The following is a 21,362-nucleotide window of genomic DNA, read 5'->3' as shown; positions in this document are numbered from 1 at the left end:
TGCTCCAATTTGTACAGCAGTCTTTTTTTGTGTAACAGTACCAAAAGCTTTCCTGAAGTCCAAGTCTATGATATCAAAATTATTTTTTTGCATTCACTTCCTTTGTGACCATACTGTAATATGCAATCAAATTGGTGACAAGATATCCCCTTAACAAACCCATGCTGTGTCTGAACTATAACTAGTCTTATCTAGATGATCCTGCAGTGCTCCTTTAACCAGCAACTCCATTATTTTACCCAGAACAGAAGTTAAACTAACAGGTCTGTAATCACTCGTGTCACCTTTTGATACCCCCTTCGTGAATTGGGGATACATTTGCACATCTCCAGTCTGTGAGGACCTCCCGAGTCCAAGGATGTCCTCATAATCATGGCTAAGGACCTGCTTATTTCCTTTGCTTCCTCCTTTAATATAACTGGATAGATCCCATCCACCCCAGGTGCCTTTCTTATGTTTAACTTCAAGAATTTTTCCTCCACTTTGTTCTCAGTTATTACAACATCATTTACTCCCAGTTAGAGTTTGATAAGGTTCTGGCCCCCACTTCCCCAAAGAATTCCTCACGTGCAAATACAGATGCAAAATACTCATTCAGTTTGTCAGCTACCTGAGCAGAATCATCAACAATCAAACCATCGATATCAAGTGGACCAATCTGATTCATCCCTTTTCTTCTAGAGTTTACATAAGTAAAGAAGTCTTTACTGTTTTTCTTTGCATCCTTTGCAAAGATTTCTCGTAATCTGCCTTTGCTTGCCTAACCTCCTTTGTGACTTCATTACAGACTATTGTATATCTACCATAGCATCTGTGTCTCCTGATAATTTATATGCATCCCATGCGTTTTTCTTCTCTGTCATGAGTCTCATTAGTTCATCTGACATTCATTTAGGTCTAAACCTTGAATAGTATTTCTTAGTTGGTATGAAAAGCCTAGTAGCTTCCAAGATTAATTTGTTGAATGCTTTCCATTTAGAATTTGCTGTTGGTAACATCATCAGTTGGTCCCACTGTATAGAATTTAAAAACTGTCTGAGACCACTGTAGTCACCTTTACAAAAGCAAAAACACTTACCTTTACTCCAGATGGTAGTTGCATCTTTGAGTAAATCCCACATCAGTACACTGTAATCACTGCCACCTAGTGGTTCCTTTATCAGCAGATTCTTAATGCATGAATAATCACTGCTAATAATCAGATCAAGAATATTATTCCCTTTGTTTGCCTCTCAAACTTGCTGCTGTAGAAAACAATCATCCAATAAATTCACAAAAGTGCTAGTGTGCGAGTGACCAATCCACAAGTTCCAGTCTATATCTGGGAAGTTAAAATCCCCCATTATAAGACAATCTGATTTACTGGTCCACTCTTACAATTGTTCATTGTACTCAATCAGAGTCCTTAGGCCTATAATACATTCCTATCCTCATTTTTGCTTTCCTAATGTTTAATGTTACACCAAACTGACTCAACTCTGTACTATCCACCCATGTCAACTGGATGCACTTCCTTAGATTTTGTGTTTCTTAACTAACAGCATGAACCCACTTCCCTTTCTATACATATTGTACTTCCCAAATTCCAATTCTGCATTCCTTCTCTGCCTTAAAATCTCTTTTCCCTATTCTGCCAAATTCATCTGTTGCTTCTATTGTTCTCCAACTCCACTAATCCGTTAGAACTCTTTGAAACTTCACTTTCTCCAGTCCAACTTTCCTAACAGTGAGGTAATTTTCCTTGGTGATTTTAATGTTCACAATATTAAAATCACTTTTAATGCTAATTTGGGCTACTGCTTTTTTAATCTCTCTGAAATTAACTATAATCAGAAATTTAATTCTGGATAATGAAAGAGGATATCTTTTTCTCCTTCTGAAAACATAGTCATATACTACTTTTAACTTGACTGACAGGACAGAACTAGTCTAAATAATTGAAATAAACAGATTGCCTCCAATTTCTGAAGAGCTTGAGAGAAAAATGTCTTCTTTGTGAAAATGTAATATATCGCCATTGATGTTAAAAAAACTCCTATGTGACCCAAAATGTGTTCTTGACATTTTGTTATCACTGGATTCAGAATTTTTTTTGCTGCATAACATGGTGAATACCTCCTATGTGGGAAAATGTCTGAAATATTTTTTGTTAAATTTGAAGTACTTTTTTGCAATGAGGAAAGAATATGAAGACATATTTATCTCTTCATATTAAGCCAAGATATTACTCACAGTCACACTATAACCTAAAGTATGAATGGACTGTTTTTACTAAATACGGAAAAAGCAAAACTCATATCATCACAATTAATAGTATTTAATGAAGATTCCTTGTATAGTCATATAATTGCTTTATGTATGATCAAGGAAACAAAAGAGGTTTTGAAATGTTATGCTTATGTAATAAATCAGTTCATCACAAAGTAATTTTGTTATTAAATGAAATTACCTCTAACTAGAAAAATTTAATAGAACACTTTATTGCATATTTAATGTATTCATTAAAGTTACTATTTTTCAAATAAAAGGCATCAGCATTATAATAATTTATAGTATAGTAAATAAATTATTCACAAACCTCCTTGATCAACTAAGTTTGCAGATGATGTGACAACTTGAATTGTCTCCCCTGTTGGTGACACTGTTGGTGCCAAAGTAACAACCAGGGCTAAAAAAAAAATGAATATTTTTTTTGTACATTAGTAATAACAGAAATGAAGTAAATATATACAGATTGATGATAAAAAAATTGGGTCTGGGAAAAAGGGAGATGAATGACTGTTCTTAACTAATTTTATTTTTCATTTTCTTTAATTCTTCAAAAGAAATTTTAATTTTCAGAACAAGTTTAAGGTTGGATTCCAGTTGGGAAAAAAAGTTTTCATCCTTCATCTTCAGCCAAGAATTCACAGCAAGCACCATATCCTGCACATCTGAAAATTTGCTTCTTCAATTTTAATTTTAAAAACAAATGGATATCAGTGTAGCCAGTATCTCATGAACATCAAGCAGTCCTGCACTTCTGAGGCTATACAAATACCTTTATGAAACAGCAAGTTATGACTTTCTATGTCCTACATACCTACCAACTTTTAGAAATCAGAAATAGAAAAATTTTATTATTTTTTTAAATCTTATTTCATGCTTTTAGCTTGGCTTAAATAAAATCTTGGGTTAATAAAAATCAATTCGCAGCTTGCTTTTACACAGAACAGCATTAGTTACTGGTTGATGATACTTGTGTATATAAAATTAAGGCCATAACAGCATTCTAATAATATTGCACAAAATGGATCGGATTAATGCCATCTATATTAGATTGTACATTACATCCATCGTAATATATTTTATTATAGCCTTAGTAAAATAGGTACATGCTATTTAGTCAGATATTATGTTAGTTATATTGGTAGAGGCCGAAAATGTAAAAAACCAAATCTATTCATGTATAAATATAGAAAACATATGTAATTTAACATACTGATCACGATACACCTGTAGATCAAATCACCCAAGAAACTCTATAATAGCCAATAACGGCTTCCGTGGCCAAACCTAGTAAAGAATACTAATTAGCAATACAATGTAATTATAAAATAATACCAACAGTTAAAAAAGTTGCAAACTAAGTTTATTATAACTACTATAGACAAAGCTGCCAACAACTACAGCCTTATATGTAAAAAATTTTATACATCACATTATTAGAAGAACTGAATAACAGTACTACTTACAAATTGGTAGCCATTAACCGTAACACTATTATAAAGAAACTACTGGCCATGCAAAAAAAGTTAAAATTAATAAATCCTAACACCAATTTTCCATATACAGTTGATTCCGGTTATTTGGGACACATTGGGACTAGTGCATTTTGGCCCGATTAAGCGGCTTCCCCAATTATCCGAAGTTTCACATAAATAGTTAAAAATACAATTCCCCCCCCCTTACAATTGGTTCACTGCACAATCAAATCACGTTACGATGGAGTCACCATTGTAAAGTAAAAGTAAAAAAAAAGTAAAGTGCAGCCATTATCAACCCACTGCAGGACAGAAGCCTCCTCAACAATTCATGCTGAGGGAAATGGACCATAATCCGCCATGCTGGTCCAGTGCGGGTTGGCAGATCGACCGTATTCAGCAGTCAGGGGCTTGAACCCCGGTCTACTCAAAGAGCGTGCGCCACTGCACTCCCGCTCCTGCCCACTCGGCTACGGAGGCACCGTTCACTATACGATGTGTAATAATCGCCGGTCATTGTGATCATGTTTGTGAATTGAATTTTAATTCAATTAAACCGCAATTCTAATTAGTGAAAATAGGAGGAATATTATCCACAGGCTATAAAAGTAAAGATATATTAAGCACAAATTTACCCTTTATTACCTTACCAATTAAAAAATTAAATGATACGTGAAATTCGGAAGAATATACGTGATAATCGGAATAATTAATACGTACTGTAATATGTACATATGAACTAAACTAGTTGGCATTTCTGTTTACTGACATCTGTGAGTGGGGTTAAAATTGAAAACAGTAAAAAGATAAGCAATCAATAACAAAAAACACGGCACACACACAAATTGCAAGTAACATAATACGCGCAAGTGAGAACAGAGTAACGAGTTACAAAGCTTTAAAAATAGGAATGAAGAGAAGATTCTGAAAATTATTTTTTTTTATATGATTGAAGATTCCATGGAGGAAGTGTAAACACATTTTACCATAATAACCCACAGAATTCCAGCTGTCGGTATTATCGCAAATTCAATAAGATCGAGTTTATGATAGATTTCACTAACACAAAAGCCCAATAAACAGGTGACTGCTAATTGTTTTTACTGTTTTATGATTGTGACCTCCAGAAATCCGACTGAACTATGTGGTACAGTCGGAGACAATCGTAGGGTAATCTTCAGTGCTGCGGTCTCCTGCCCCGATTAAACGGCATTTTGTCCCAATTAAGCGAAGTAAGCCCTGGCTATTTTCTCGATTGGGTTCTGTTTTTTAAGATTTGCCCCAAATAAACAGCTGCCCCGATTAACCGGTGGTCCAAATAACCGGAATCCACTGTATATATTGCATACCAAAATTCCATAAATCACCTATAAGTTTTAGATTTATCACTTCCTGTAGGAATAGCTACTCTAAGATTCCACATCAAAAACTGGTAGACCTACTAAGCATTATTTTTAACAAAATAGACGACTCTAGAATTATTCTCAACAATAGCCCTATATTAGAATATTTAAACGCCAATAATCATACTATAGAGCATATTAACACATACGACTTTAAAAATCTGTTTACCAGCATTCCACACAAAAAGTTTAAAAATGTGTTTAGTAAATATTACACAGACTATAAAAATATATTACCTTGCCTACAGCATTACTGGGACGACTTAATAAATCTATGTATTTTCAACGGCTACATTTATAATGGAAGCAATATATATAAGCAACACATAAGTATTGCCATTGGAGTGGTCTCTAACCTTTATTATTATTAGACATATGGTGCAAGGAAGCCGGAGGCTTATGCTGCACCAGCCAAAAGAAATTCCCAAGTTACCCTGAGAGAGAGAGAGAGAGAGAGAGAGAGAGAGAGAGAGAGAGAGAGAGAGAGAGAGAGAGAGAGAGAGAGAGAGAGAGAGAGAGAGAGAGGGGGGGGGGGGAATCACCAAGAAAGAGAAGAATGATATCCAGCTCAGGACCCTGGGTGTGCCAAACCCATACTCACCAGATGTGAACCCCTGGGGTGTTTATCTTCATCACTTTGAAAATAACTTTAATAAGGACCTAATTATGTATAGATACATTGATGATTTAATTGTGTTTAATAATCCAACTTTCTCACCGAAGTGGTTCCATTACCCTCCTGAATTAGAAATAGAGGGTACTAATAAACATAATACCAAAATAGCAACATATTTGGACATAGACATACAAGTACAAGATAACATATTATATACAAAAGTTTATGACAAATGTAATGAATTCGGATTTAAATCCATAGACCTAACAAACTGGTATTCAAATATCTCCAAACGTATTCACAAAAATATAATTGTTTCACAATGTATTAGAAGGATTAAGATATGTAACAATGCTGATATTATAATAAACACACTCATTGAATTCAGATATAAGTTGATAGACAACAGATTCCCAGATCATTTTATAACCAGAAACCTACATATAGCTATTTTGATAGCAATTAATAAATGTCATAATTATTTTAAGCCGCATTACATTATAGCTAAAGTTTTGCAGGATTAATAACATAGACCATGCACTCTTTATAGGTATTCCTGTAACGACTATATTATTGACGTTTAGCGGACTTTACAGAGCCTGTACATATGTACATAGTAGACACTACCTTAGGAGCAAGACATATAGCTTACGCTCATTGAAAAAGTGGTACCTATATTTGCTTCTGGGGTAGGAATTAATTTGTCTTCTCCCTTTTACTCCTGAGAACCTTATATATATATATATTTTTTTTTTTTTTTTTTTTTTGGTAGTTGTTGGCGCATCGGCTTTGTGGCCATAATGCACCTTCCAAGTTTTTTGCAGTACTTTGATCCAGGCCCGAGACGGGATTCGAACCCGCGACCTTTGGGTTGCCAGGCAGGCACTTTACCCACCCGGCCAGCCCGGTCGGCCAACCTTATATCTGTCTTCTTTTTCTATGGTACACCTCTAAATATAATACATACTATTTGATAGTTCTACACTCTTATCCATAATTCTAGAGGGGGCTCCTTCTATTTGGTTTATTTTGTTAACTTAATTTATATGTCAGAACTGCAAAGGTGCTGGCATCAACTATCATCGGAGATATAGTAACATGTGCACTACCATGTGGTCTTTCTAATATTTCTTTTCTTTGTGGTAAGATGTTTGCTATCCCCTAATCATTATCTATTTAGTGTTTTAAACAGATTTATTGAATATAATGGGCCTTTATACCACTATTTATAGCTTGTAGAAATTAGCCATTCCCCTGTTCGCTATTTTTCTATGTTATGCCATATATTATCCTATATTTCAGTATCATCCTTATGATATACCAGGATCCCTTACTATAAGGGACGGGAAGTTACGCTCCCGGTATTATCCTACGTACATTTACATTAGCACTTTTTCTTTACTTTTTACTATCGACTATCTAATCCTATTTTTCTTACCTCATGATCTATTAGAGCAATTCGAGGGGGATTGAGGTACTTTTACTATACTTAAACCTTACTTCCATTCTCCTTATTTAGCCATACCTTCTTTTGTACCAATTTATATAAAATTATAGATGGATATTTGTTCTCTATTTAACTTCTTTCTAGATATTTTGCTTCTTCAAGTTTTCTATGTGTTGTAGCTATCTGTCGGGCTAAATGTCATCCTGCCTGTTAACTACTAAATTACTACCTAACTACTTAACCACTAACTTTTTATATTTGACCATGTTAAACATGCAGATGATAACAGAAACAGATAGCTCAGTTAATTATGAGAGGGATATACTGAGAGGGTTAACCCTCTAGAAAAGTCCCTATAATTAACTATTGGTATTATTTTATAATTATATTGTATTGCTAATTAGTATTCTTTACTAGGTTTGGCCACGGAAGCTGTTATTGGCTATTATAGAGTTTCTTGGGTGATTTGATCTACAGGTATATTGTGGTCAGCATGTTAAATTACATATGTTCGTATATTTATACATGAATAGATTTGGTTTTTTACATTTTCGGCCTCTACCAATATAACTAACATAATATCAGACTAAACAGCATGTACCTATTTTACTAAGGCTATAATATATATATATATTTTGTGTTTTTATTATTTTAGTTAGTGTCTAATAGATTGTTTTTAATTTGTCACTTGCTACGTTAATGTCATTGACTGGCTTATGTTTTATTTAATTTAAAATATTGGATGTATTTCAGCTTCATATGGAGGAATTGCATGTCGCTGCCTCTAATGAACGCCTAATTATTTATTTATTTATTCCCTTTATTATAATTTAATTTATGTTAATATTTAATATAAATCAATGATAGTATATATATATATATATATATATATATATAAGTAGATTGGGGAAAAAGTGGAAGAAGGCTGACAAAACCGGAAGTAGTAACAATGGAAAAAATCATTGGGTACCTGAAAAATAAAAATAATATATTACGTTGGTATTGGTACTTAATGCTATAGATCCGATGATTTTGACTTCTTCATCAAGGGTCAGCAGTCAAAAACAAAAGAAATATAGCGAGAAGTACGGTCTCTGTTTCTGATATGAAATATACGTAGCGTGTGGTTAAGACAATGAAACCAAGTTGAAAAAGAGCATGCGAAAGCCAAAAAGTGGCAGTAAATCTAGTGAGAAATTGACGTGTATTTCATAGCCAACATGAGACTGAAAAAACAGAAAAGACAAAAAAATATATATATATATATTAACTAAACCAGAGGAAATTTAGAGTGCATTTTATAATACGCTTATAATTATTGTATATTTTAATCAAGACTGACTTCAAGTTGGTTAGATCTATACTAGTAAAAAGACTATTAAAGTCAAATGTTTGAAATATTGTTATTATTTAGAATTTCTATTACAGGTAAATTGTTATTAATAATTCTGCTGTCAGGTAGCAAATTCATGATAGATTTAAGTAGTTGTTCAAAAACCTTACCAGATTTTGGAATAATCTATCCAACCTCCTCTATATTTCCAATAACTACATCTTTGATGGCAATACAGTATACCTTCAAACCAAAGGTACACTTATGGGCAGCCCTGCTAGCTGTGTCATAGCTAACCTCTATCTATACTGGTCAGAAACCACTCTACCATCAGATATATGTGTGTGTACAGATACATAGACGACTTGCTGGAAATAAACTACCTTACCTTTCCACAGGACTTTGTTAGTGTTTATCGTCCAGAACTTACTCTGGAAAGAACAAATAACAATAACCTTCTGCCAATTACTTACACCCGGACAGTAATATTAATAACTCACTGCTATTAACATATATAATAAACATGATGCCTTTAACTTTAATGTGGTCTGCTTCACCCACTGGCATTCCAACATCTCTAAAAATATGCATTCAAATATCATCCTCTCTCTCTCAGTGTATCAGGATAGCCACCTTTTTTTTTATGCAACAGCAATATCTTACACAATATTAAAATTCTCTATAAAAACTTCTTGGCAACAATTTCTCTCCATCCTTCCTTTATCATTTTAAGAAAGCATTAAATATCTTAAAATATAAAAAAATGCTTGACCACTAAACTGATATCAACAATATAATAACTGGTTGATATCCTTTTTACATTCAGGCTTGTACATACAATACCCCATAGTCACTTTGGTGTCTCACAGTCTAGAAAATTTGTGCCCACCATTTGGCTACCCAAAGGGTATTTATTACCTTTTGTAGATATTTACATTTTTTGTCATTGTTTAGTCATTTTTTACATATTATATTATTATAATATTACTGACTTAAACACAGGAAGCAGTCACCCAGACCTATGTCCAGGGTCCTACTATAGGAACGGATTTTACATCCCCCAGACTACCCGAGTTCAACTATATTCCCCTTCTTCCATTTACTATCCATAATCTCTTTAGTTTTTATTTCCTGTGAGCAATTAGATTGATTGAAAGCAATATCGAGATGCTCCTTGTTCTGCTATCATTCACTTTTTTTGTCTCTAACAAAGTTTAGTGTCTTTCTATGCTACTTTGCCAGTTTTGTATTTCTCCTCTATCCTGGGCTGTTATGCTTCATTGGTTTAATTGCCGATCTCTCCATCACACTTTGTAACATTAGCTTTAACATACTTACAGCCTCTCCCCCTCTCACACGAGGTCGCTATAACATGTTATAAATACTCTGGAACTAATTTACTATTTCTTTTATACACCTATGCAGCTTTGTTAGACTGTCACTCCCCTCTGTCCATCTCCCAGACAACTGCTTGATACGACAGTAAGTTGTCTTTCTTTGTCTTAATCACTCTAAATTTCCTCTGGTTTAGTTAATATATTTTTTATTTTATTTTCTGTTTTTTTCGGTCTCTGCCGGGTTAGCTATGAAATATGAGTAAGGTCTCCATGAAACAGAGACCTTACTTCTTGCTATATTTCCTGTTTTTGGCTGCTGACCCCTTGATGAAGAAGTTAAAATCATTGAATCTAGAGAATTAACTACCAATGTAATATATTATTTTTATTTTTCAGGTACCCAATGATTTTTTTTTCCATTGTTACTACTTCCAGTTTTGTCGGCCTTCTTCCACCTTTTCCCCAATCTACTTATCTACATTCCATTATGGTCGTTGGGTATGTCTGCTATTTCTACTAGTGCCCCTAGTCCATAACCCATCTTAATATATCTCTATATATTATGATGTCAACTTTCACTACAATCTCTTATTTTTAATACATTATGTAAAAATATATATATAAATATTTTTATATTTATACATACATTTTTAATTCAAAAGATAATAATTATACTAATCTATAATACTCTATGGTGCACTTGCAATATCAATACTAATATTGATATCGATATTAAATTCAACACAATATCAATTCTCTTAAAAATCTCTCAGAAAATACTCTTAATTCATCTCTCATAATGGATTCACTTTAAATTTATTCAAAAATAATCTGGTAAGCATCTACTTTAACTTAATTAAAACTTACGATCATTAACTGTAGTGATATCTCCACTTGTTTTCATTAAATCCTGTGAATGGCGCTTTTCATCTCTCTTTCTCCTCTTATATGGAGTAAACAATCTAACAGGTCCACTCTAAACAGAAGGTCAAAGTTATAGCTTCTTCAAATTAATAAAATTTGCTAATTTATATAATTTGATATAATTATTTTGAGAGACTTGAAAATCTCAATTTAAATTACAGCTGAAAAATGCATGTCATCCCTACTGAAAACGCAAAAGAGATGAATCCTACACACATTAGCATTAGTAGAGGCATATGATGCAAAAAAGCAAACTTATAAAGCATAAGCCAAAAAAAAAAAAAAAAAAAACCCTCCCATTTCACTCATCTATTCACCCAAATGCTTGTTTGGCTATAACTTATTTAAGTTTCAGACTCCCACTACAACAGATGAAAGTCTGTTCCAACTAACAACCACCTGCTGGCTGAAGGCGAATTTCTGCACATCTATTCTACAGTTGTCTTTCCTCAATTTGAATTTATGTCTCCCCTCAGGTGAATAATCTGAGCAAGAGGAAGAATCCCATCAGCAGTGAGCTTGCTCCAATCATTCAAGGCCCTATACACCTCAATTAGATCAACTCACAGGTGCCTGGTCTACAGACACTGCAATTTGCAGAACTTAAGTCTTTCTTAGTAACAGCAACTCTTTGTTCCACTCACCAATCTCATTGCCCTTCTCTGTACTCATTCCAGCAATTCTACATCCTTCTTAAAATGAGCCCTACAGACCTGTATACAGTACTCAATGTGTGGCCTGACCATTGCCTTATACTAGGGGATAATCATCTCCTTATCCCTGCTAGAAAAGTTCCTGTATATCATTGACAAGACACCATGAGCTACCCTTGCAGACTGTCTGCACTGCTCAAAAAACTTCATATCTGACTACACAATTACCCCCAGGTCCTTTTCATTCTCTACCACTGTCAGTGTAGTACTACACAGTTGATACGTTACTGCTTCTCATATGCAGTACTTTACACTTATCAATGTTAAACTTCAGTTGCCACCTCTGAGCCCATCTGCTCAACTTTTCTAGATCCTGTAACAGCAGCTTACTGTCATTAACAACCCTGCTGACCTTTGTATCATCTGAAAACTTGGACTTTAAGCCTGATATACCATCATCAATATCATTGATGAATACAGAAAACAACAATGGACACAACACTAAACCCTGGGGGATTCCACTAATAACATTAGTTCACGAAGAGCAGTGTCAATTGATTACCACTCTCTGTCTTCTTCCACTCAACCATCCTTTTATCCATTGTTGCAACTTGCCCTTAACACCATACTGCTCCAATTTGTACAGTAGTCTTCCATGTACAACAGTATCAAAAGCTTTCCTAACAAACCATCAGTAAAATATCAACAATAATGTACAGTGCTCGGCTTTTGATTACTTTAAATAATTTCACCTGTGTAAATTTTAAGAATCAATTATCCTTAATAGAGAATAAATATATGTTTTATGGACTTTTTTCTTCTCCATCTCTTTCACAACTGTTATCTTGTTATCACAGCATCACAAAAACACACCAAATAAAAACCAAACTAAAAAATGATTTTTATTTATTTTCTCAATATATAATCAATCAATACATTGATGCGATCATCTGTTAGATTGATCTTCTGATACATTTTTATGACAGTACAACAGCAAGATAGTCTCTGAAAAAGCAGGAGAGGAATAAATCTACAAACTATATGATACACAGAATTAAGAATAAGGATTTTCTTAAAAATCTAAACAGACGAGTTCTTTTTTTCTTTAAGTATTTGGATCATAGATAAGCTATGCAACAAGCCATTCAGACCTATAATTTCATTTGTTTTTTGATAGCCTTCAGTCCTTGATACTATCACAATTATTCATTTGTTTGATACTCTTCAGTCCTTGATACTATCACAGAAGTTGCGTTATATGTATGCAATAGAAGAACAGAAAGACTTAACTCGCTAGAAGACATGGAAAAAAAGTCACATGAGCAAGTGCACCATTGCATTGTGTGCAACACTCAGTTGTTGTTTGTTATTTGGTTTTTAGGAGCATTAGCAACTAAGGCCATATTGCTCCGGGATATGCGGTGGTCATTTCGTGACCTTTCCGCATCCTCCGTATTTGGTGGTGACGGGCTCGAACCCCGGTCTAATCAAGAAGCGTGTGCTACGCACTGCTGCTCCTTCCCACCTGGCTACGGAGGCGCCTGCAACACTCAATATTTTTAGGAAAAAAAAAATGAGAGGCAATTTAAAATGGTGAACTTAAAAATTACATTTTTATTCCGATAATAGTATCAAAATAAAGAATATAATTTGAAGCCATTTGCAATTGGCATCAACAGATAATTGAAAGTATGGTATGCAAATGCAAGTTGTCATATGGTATGATCACAGTGAGTTACACTATGGAATATACAATGTATTCTGGAAGGAAAGGGAAGATAGAATAGGAGGTGGGATCATGCTGTTGCATGATCTCAGCTATAGCTCAACAAAAGCTTTCCCATATTCAGAAGTTTAGCATGCTAATAGAGAATCGGCCACGAGTTAATTGGAAAAGAGTGAGAGGGAAAAGTACTAGGGCCAGAATATTCCAGACCTGATCACTGCATATGAACAAAATGACATATAGGGCTGATAGTACAGGAACCATTAGCAGGGAGTAATCATGGAGTTCAAAGTTGGACTAATGAGGAGAGAGAGAGAGAGAGAGAGAGAAACAGAGAGGTAGCAGATGTTAAAGGAATGAGTTTTAATTTCAGGAAAGATAATTATGACAGAATGCTATACATGACCTCTATTAACTAGGCAGACAGCTCACAGAGAGAGAGTGAATATATTAGAGTTATGGTATACCTTTGAAGCTTTAGTCACAGAAGTCTTGAATGCAGGGCTACGCAAACCCTGTGTTAAAGTGTGCGACGAACACGGGTGGCCAAATCCAAGGACAATCGAAATGATGTAGAATCTAAGCATAATTTGAATAAAGAAAATACAAATAAAGAAATTCTTGTCATAATAAACTTTTTAAAAATGATTAGATAGTGAACCTATAACTTTTTTGATTCTTCATTCAAATATTAGCAGTTGTTGAGAGCCCAATATACAGTATTACCTCGTTTAACAATAGGGATGCATTCACTGAGACAACTCGGTCAAATTTAGGGGAATTACTTGTTCGTACCTAATCGCCACCAACTAAACTTTTGTCAGTTACGTTATAACAAGTATCGTTTACAGAGGTAATGAACTGAAATTTAACATTTAATAGTTTTATTTTAAAGTGCAGTGTATTCCAGAAGAATATTAAAAAATAAATTTAAATATTATCAGCGTTAAGTTTATTATAAATTATCTATTTACTTAAATTAAATATTGACGTAAAATTACCCTGTTGCAGGTGAGTTTTCGTAACTGAAAAATGTATGTATATTATTTTTTTATAATAGTAATAGAAAATATTTTTTTATATTCAGCCATGCCTAAAGACAGCCAGACTTACCGAAAAACAAAAAGATTTTCCAGTGCGCAATATCGTAAAAAAAAAGAAAAGTAAAAGATAAAGAAAATAAAAAATCAGAAGGTACTACTAAGGGTACTAGGAAAGTTTTGCAATACAGCTTTGTTTATTTCATTTTTTCAAAGTGATTTGCTCTACATTCAATACACCTCTCCATCCACTGAAACCAATCTTTAAACCAGTTCTGCCAAGTTTCACTAGGGAGTAAAGCACACTCGTTGTCCCAAGCCCGTAGAAGGTCCTCATCACTGGAAAACCGCCTCCCTTTTAGCTTCATTTTCACATGCGGGAACAGTGCAAAGTCGCAGGGAGCAAGCTCTGGACTGTAGGGAGGGTGCTCCAGAAGTTTCAGTCCTGTCGTGGTCAAATATTCGGTGCAGGCTTTGGCGCGGTGAGCTGGAGCATTTTCGTGATGGAGGTACCAGGTGTCCATTCTTGACTTTGGCCGCAGGTTCTTCATAGATCCAATGACTTTAGGCAGGCATTGTTCAGTATACCACTTAGCTGTGACTGTCTTCTGCGTGTCCAAAACGACACGTTCCACAATTCCACTCGATTTGAAAAATACAGCTATCATTTTCTTCTTTACAGATCGGGATTTTCTGACAATTACGGGTGTGTCGTCATCATCAAAGACCCAAACTTTGTTTTGAGCCTTGGTCGGCAGATCGTAATAGTACAGCGAAGTCTCGTCACCTGTCACGATGTTGTTCACATACCGAGATTGTCCCTTATCAAGCTTTTTTAACATCTCCCGGCACCAAGTCACACGTCGTGTCATCTGCTCTTCAGTCAGTTGATGCGGCACCCAGAGAGAACAAAGTTTCTTCACGTGCAAATGATCTTGCAGAATCGAACGAATTGCTGGTGCATTTAGGGCCAAAGTATCCTCTATCTGTTGGTAGGTCACTCGACTGTTTTCGTCAAGCATTTTCCTCACAGCAGTAGCGTTTTCCTCCGTAACTGACGTTCGTGGCCTTCCCGGCCTCTCAGAATCCTCCAGAGTGAAATTTCCCCTTTGGAATTCTCTATACCACCTGAATATCGTTGTACGATGTGGACAATCATCATCTAGTGCAAGAGTCATTTCTTCTAAGCACTGGTCTATGGTTAAACCACGCACGAAATTATACCGCAAAACTGTCCTTATCTCATTTCGTGACCACGATGCCATCGCAAGCACTTTACACTCTCACTACTAATGAATAACTGAGCCCATCGACTTGGCGTGGCGGCTACTATGCACGTATGAACATGTCTCAACATGCAGCGACAAGCAGCTTCCTGTGATTCATTGTTGCGTCATATGGCAAAACTTTCCTAGTACCCTTTGTATATACAATTCAGTTTTTTGCATGACAAAATTTAGCCCTCAGGAAAACGAGTAATATTTTGTTTGACTCAAATGGCAATTTTTTAAAAGCTATGGAAATGATTTCAAAATTTGATCCAACTATTTCACAACACCTTTGAAGAATATAAAATTCTCAAAATACTCAAGCAAGTATGCCAACGTATCTGGGTGACAAAATTCAGAATGAAATAATTTTAATAATTGCTACCCAAATTAAAGACAACATTGTTTATGGCAAAACAATGTAAATATTTTTCTATAATATTAGATTGTAATATTAGATTACCGAACAACTTACTATTATAATTAGATTTGTAAATTTAAATGAAGTTAACAAAAAAGGAGATATAAGAGAACATTTTTTAGGTTTTTCCCCCTATAACAAATTCGACAGGAGAAGGATTGAGTGCATGTATTTTAAACAAGTTTAATGAATTAGGCCTTGATATTAATGCTATGCATGGGCAAGGTTATGACAATAGAGCTAACACGAGGGGCAAACATAATGGTTTGCAAAGAAAAATTTTAAATATCAACCCCCATGCTTTTTTTTGTACCCTGCGTGGCACATAGTCTCAACTTGGTGGTTAATGATGCTGCAAAAATTAATTTTGAAACAGTAGAATTTTTTTAACTCAGTTCAAGAATTGTTTAAATATTTTTTTTTTTTCGTCCACACAATGTTGGGACATTTTGAAAAAACATGTTTCGAAATTACTTTTAAAACCAGTAAGCGATATAATATGGGAAAGTCGTATAGACGCAATAAGGCCATTAAGACAAGAAATTGGCGAAATTTATGATGCACTTTTAGAAATAATGGAAGATAAGAATAAAGATGTTAAATCACGACACCAGTTAAAATGTTTAGCCTCAAAATTAAATTCATTTAAATTTATATGTTCAATAATAATTTGGTACAAAATATTTAATAATGTGAATGGAATAAGCAAAACAATGCAAAATCCAAAACTGAATATAAATTCTTGGCTTGATCAATTAAATAATTTATCTAATTACTTACAAAGTAAATGATCTGATAGTGGATTTTTGGTGTTTTTAAATGAATCCAAACGGTTAGCCGAAATATTGGAAACTGAAACTAAATTTCCTGATGTCTCTCTTATACGTTGACATTAAAAGAAAATTCAATTTGAATCATTTAATTATGAAAATCCAGATGAAGACATACACAATGCGCAGTTAAATTTTAAAATTAATTTTCATTTTTCGATACTAGACAACAATAAATTCTCTTAAAGACAGGTTTGATTTATTAAGAACACAGTGATGATTTCAATTTTTAATAAGACAAACATAATTTAAAGCATGTAACCGATCAAGAAATTCTAAAATGTAAAGATTTGCAAAATAAATTAACAGACAATATCAAGAACGAAATGGATATCGATGCCATTGACATGACCGAAGTATTAGAGTATATTTTTGAAAATAATTTATGCACCACTTTTCCAAACGTAGTGGTTGTCTAAGAATACTTCTTACATTGCTAGTGAGTGTAGCTACCTTGGAAAGATCATTTTCCAAATTAAAAATTATCTTCATAGTACAATGTCCCAAGACAGATTGGATAATTTAGCACATCTTGATAGAACACGATTTAGCTGAAAGTTTATATATGCACGACATGATAAAAAAAATTTCAGAACTGAAAGTTCAATTTATTTAATATCTAGTCATTTTATTTCAATTTATTTTATAAGTTAAATATGTAATAACACATGAATTAAACTTTATACATGAGTGAACATGGGTGGCCAATATATACAGTGCAGCCCTGCTTGAATGCATTACTGTATACCATTAAGAAAATACAGTACAAGGAGAATTCTGAGATGGATGGATGGATCCTTTGAACATGGGTAGCCAATATATATAGCACAGCCCTGCTTGAATGCATTACTGTATACCATTAAGAAAATACAGTACAAGGAGAATTCTGAGATGGATGGTGAGTTAGCCAGTTTAAAAGAGCAGAAAACTTATATAACTGTCTTCTGTAACTTTTCCATTTACATGGTCAAGTTACAAAGCGAGAGTTATTATTATTAGCTATATGGTGCGAGGAAGCCTGAGGCTTATGCTGCAGCACCAGCCAAAAAAAAAAAATTCCCCGAGTTACCCTGAGAGATGGGGGGGGGGAGAGAAAGAGAGAGAGAGAGTTAAAATTAAAAGAAAATCACCAAGAAAGAGAAGAATTATGATATCCAGCTCAGAACCCTGGGTGTGGCAAGCCCATACTCACCAGATGTGAGCCCTGGGGTTATACAGGCTGGCAAAGGAAGATTAAGAGAAATTGCTGGCCAAGAGAGCAAAGTGTTTTTGAGACAGGAGTTTTTCACATACACTACCATTAATATCCAGACACCTGCCTTTAGACAAAAAAAGAGCTTTTATTGTGTAAATGTCAGATGATATATTCCTTCACTCAGCCTTCTTCTTTGGGTGATCTCAACGCGCACATACCCAACAATCCAATACATCCCAAAGATGTTCGGATGGGGTTCAGATCAACACTCTGGGCTGGCCAATCCAACTTTTCCACACCCATGTCCTCAAACCACTATGTTACGACCCAAGCAATATGGCATGGTGCATTGTGTCTTGCTAATACAGGTATGGGCTTTCCCCAAAATATTGCCATAATGTTGGAAGTGCATAATTGTCCAGGCTGTCCTGGTATTGCATAGCATTCATGGTTTTGTTGATAATGACTAATGGGCCCAAGCCAAACCATGAAAAGCAGTCCCATACCATGACACTGCCTCCACCAAACTTCATTGTTGGGAGGATACAATACAATCAGGAAGGAACTTTTCCCCTGGCATTCGCCACACCCATGAACAGCCATCAGACTGGTGAAGTACAAACCTCGACTCGCCTGTCCACAGGACTGTTTTCGCTTGCTCTACAGTCCAGGATTCGCACTCCTTACACCATGTTAATTGGTGTCTAGCATTTGTTGAGGTGCTCAATGGCTTGTGAACAGCTGCACGATCATTGTAACCCATATCATGGAGTGTCCTTCGTATGGTACTGGTGCTGACATTAGTCCCAATATTCTCACAGAGAATTTGTGCGACTTGACACAATGGCAAATTATGATTTGGCACACAGTTCTTCGCAGAATTCTCTTGTCCCATTCTATTAGTTTACAGGGTTTACCAGGCCATTTTTTTGGCAGATTCAGTTCCATTCCTCTTTCATTTGCATATAATGTCACTAACCATTGACCTAGGGATCCGCAGAGTGATTGCGATGTCTCGTACAGAATGCTTGCTTATGTGGCATCTTGCTTTCAATTCCACGTTGGAAGCTGTTAATTCTGCTGAATGTGTGATCTTGTATACCCACTTCTGCAATTGTCTGTTCGAAGCCCAGTGTGCATATTTATAGCAGGTTCTGTGACATGTTGTATGCATAGGACCCCATCCATGGAGGGGTGTCCAGATATTAATAGCAGAGCAGTGTATATGAATACCAAGAAGAGAAAAACAAATTGGACAAGCAGTTTTTCATATATGAATACAAAGAAGGCAATTATTTTGCATGAAGCAATGGGGCTACGCTTAAGATTCACTATTGAACGGGTCAGTGCCTTTGCACCATTTTTTGTTCATAGTGAACTGCCCAAGCATTAATTGGCATCGTTTTAATTGTCTCTCATATTGTGAATCAACCTTCACAATGAGTGGCTGAGGTATTGCACTGCTTTGAATAAGTAATGCTTCACCAGTGGAGAAGACTAATGTTACTTATTCTTGGCAGATACCACCACCCAGATGGCACTGTTTTAAAGCTTGTTGGCCTATTCATCAGTAGGTGGGCAGGTACCCTGTTATTGCAATAGTGGCAACACAGTTATGAAGTATAAGAACACAATATGAGAAATGCCTGATGGTGTGTAATAGTATAAACTAAGGCAATTATTTTGCATGAAGCAATGCTTAAGATTCACTATTGTGGTGATATCTGCCGAGAATAAGTAACATTATCCTTCTCCACTGGTGAAGCATTATTTATTCAAAGCAGTGCAATACCACGGCCACTCGTTGTAAAGGTTGATTCAAATTATGAGATATAATTAAAACAATGCCAATTATCGACTTGGACAGTTCACTACGAACGAAACATGGTGCAAAGGAACTGACCTGTTCAATAGTGAATCTTAAGCGCAGTCCCATTGCTTCATGCAAAATAATTGCCTTAGTTTATATTGTTACACCATCAGGCATTTCTCATATTGTGTTCTTATACTTCATAACTGGGTTGTCACTATTACAACAACAAGGTACCTGCCCGCCCACCGATGAGTAAGCCAACAAGCTTCGAAACGGTGCCTCTGGGTGGTGGTATCTGCTGAGAATAAGTAACATTAGTCTTCTCCACTGGTGAAGCATTACTTAGTCAAAGCAGTGCAATACCTCGGCCACTCGTGAAGGTTGATTTATAATATGAGATACAATTAAAACGATGCCAATTATCAAGGACAGTTCATTACAAACAAAACATGGAGCAAAAGGCACTGACCCATTCAACAGAGAATACAAAGAAGAGAAGAACAAATCAGATCAGACCATTGTGTAATGGACGTAGGAAAGTCTTAGATAACCCAGCTATGTGTTGGAGATGAATTGATCAGTTACTTTACACCTAAGAAAGACACTTTGTGAGGATAAATTATGCAAATGAAACTGGAAAGCATGAAATTAGTAATACTGAAAGTCTAGATATTTGAGACTGAGGCAAGCAAGGCTCTTTGGGGTTGATAGCATACACCCTACAATTTTGAGGGAGACAAAAAGATAGTGCAATGAACCATTAAGGTTAATTATGAAGGCATCACTAGACTATGGAGGGATTATGGAACCCCTAGCATTGTTGCTGTTATGGGCATTGCATCAGGCATATATGTAAAATTTTTCACTGATTGCAATTAAGATATATATTTCCTATTCCTGCAGAAGTGCCAATAATAAAGGCAGTTTAAAGAGTGAAGTGAGTAACTTCACTCTTACACTGTGTGGTCAGTCTAACTTCAGTGGTAGGGAAAATCATAGAGGCAGTAATCAAGAGTGAAATACAAGATCATTTAGACCAGTGCTTCTCAAAGTGGACGATATTGCTCCCTGGGGGCGTTTGAATTATCCATGGGGATGTTAGGCATGAAAGGGGGGCGATGGGCATTAAAGGGGGCAACAGGAGGCAGATGGAGCACCATCAATGATTGGCCGTTACAAGGGTTTTATGGCTTCTTTAAAAAATGCTATGTGCAAATATTATTACTGTTCATTGTGTCATTCACCGTCAGCATTTAGTTGCGAAAAAACTTGGTGATCAACTGCACAATTCTCTACAAACTGTTATTACTGCTATAAACAAAATTAAAGCACATTCTTGAATGATCGTATATTTCAAAAGCTTTGTGATCAAAACAGTGAAGATTCTGAACGATTTTTACTTCACTCCGAGGTTTGGTGGATGTCGAAAGGCAACTGTCTCAACAGATTTTATGAACTCTTTGATACTGTTGTCGAGTTTTTTGAAGATAGGAACAACGACCTTAGTAATGACCTCAAGAAAATGAAAACTGATATTGCTTATCTTGCAGATTTATTTACTAGATTCAACTCAATGAAATTACATTTACAAGGACAAGATGTAACTCATATTA

The 21,362-nt window shown here is 35.2% G+C and overlaps 1 protein-coding gene across 1 annotated transcript in view; it reads right to left on the bottom strand.

Moving 5' to 3' along the window:
• The window catches only part of LOC150076319 (deformed epidermal autoregulatory factor 1 homolog), a 116,090-nt gene that overhangs the window by 44,127 nt on the left and 50,601 nt on the right, over positions 1 to 21,362 (bottom strand). The window contains exons 3-4 of the mRNA XM_090387322.1: positions 10,747 to 10,855; positions 2,579 to 2,668 (exon numbers count right to left, since the gene is read on the bottom strand). Coding sequence (XP_090243448.1) covers positions 2,579 to 2,668; positions 10,747 to 10,855 — 199 coding nt within the window. The remainder of the gene's footprint in view (positions 1 to 2,578; positions 2,669 to 10,746; positions 10,856 to 21,362) is intronic.

The sequence above is a fragment of the Mastigoproctus giganteus genome, chromosome 13 (genome assembly GCF_048544385.1).
Source record: "Mastigoproctus giganteus isolate SK-2022 chromosome 13, ASM4854438v1, whole genome shotgun sequence".
NCBI classification, from domain to species: domain Eukaryota; kingdom Metazoa; phylum Arthropoda; class Arachnida; order Uropygi; family Thelyphonidae; genus Mastigoproctus; species Mastigoproctus giganteus.
This window is presented reverse-complemented; position numbering and strand designations above follow the sequence as displayed.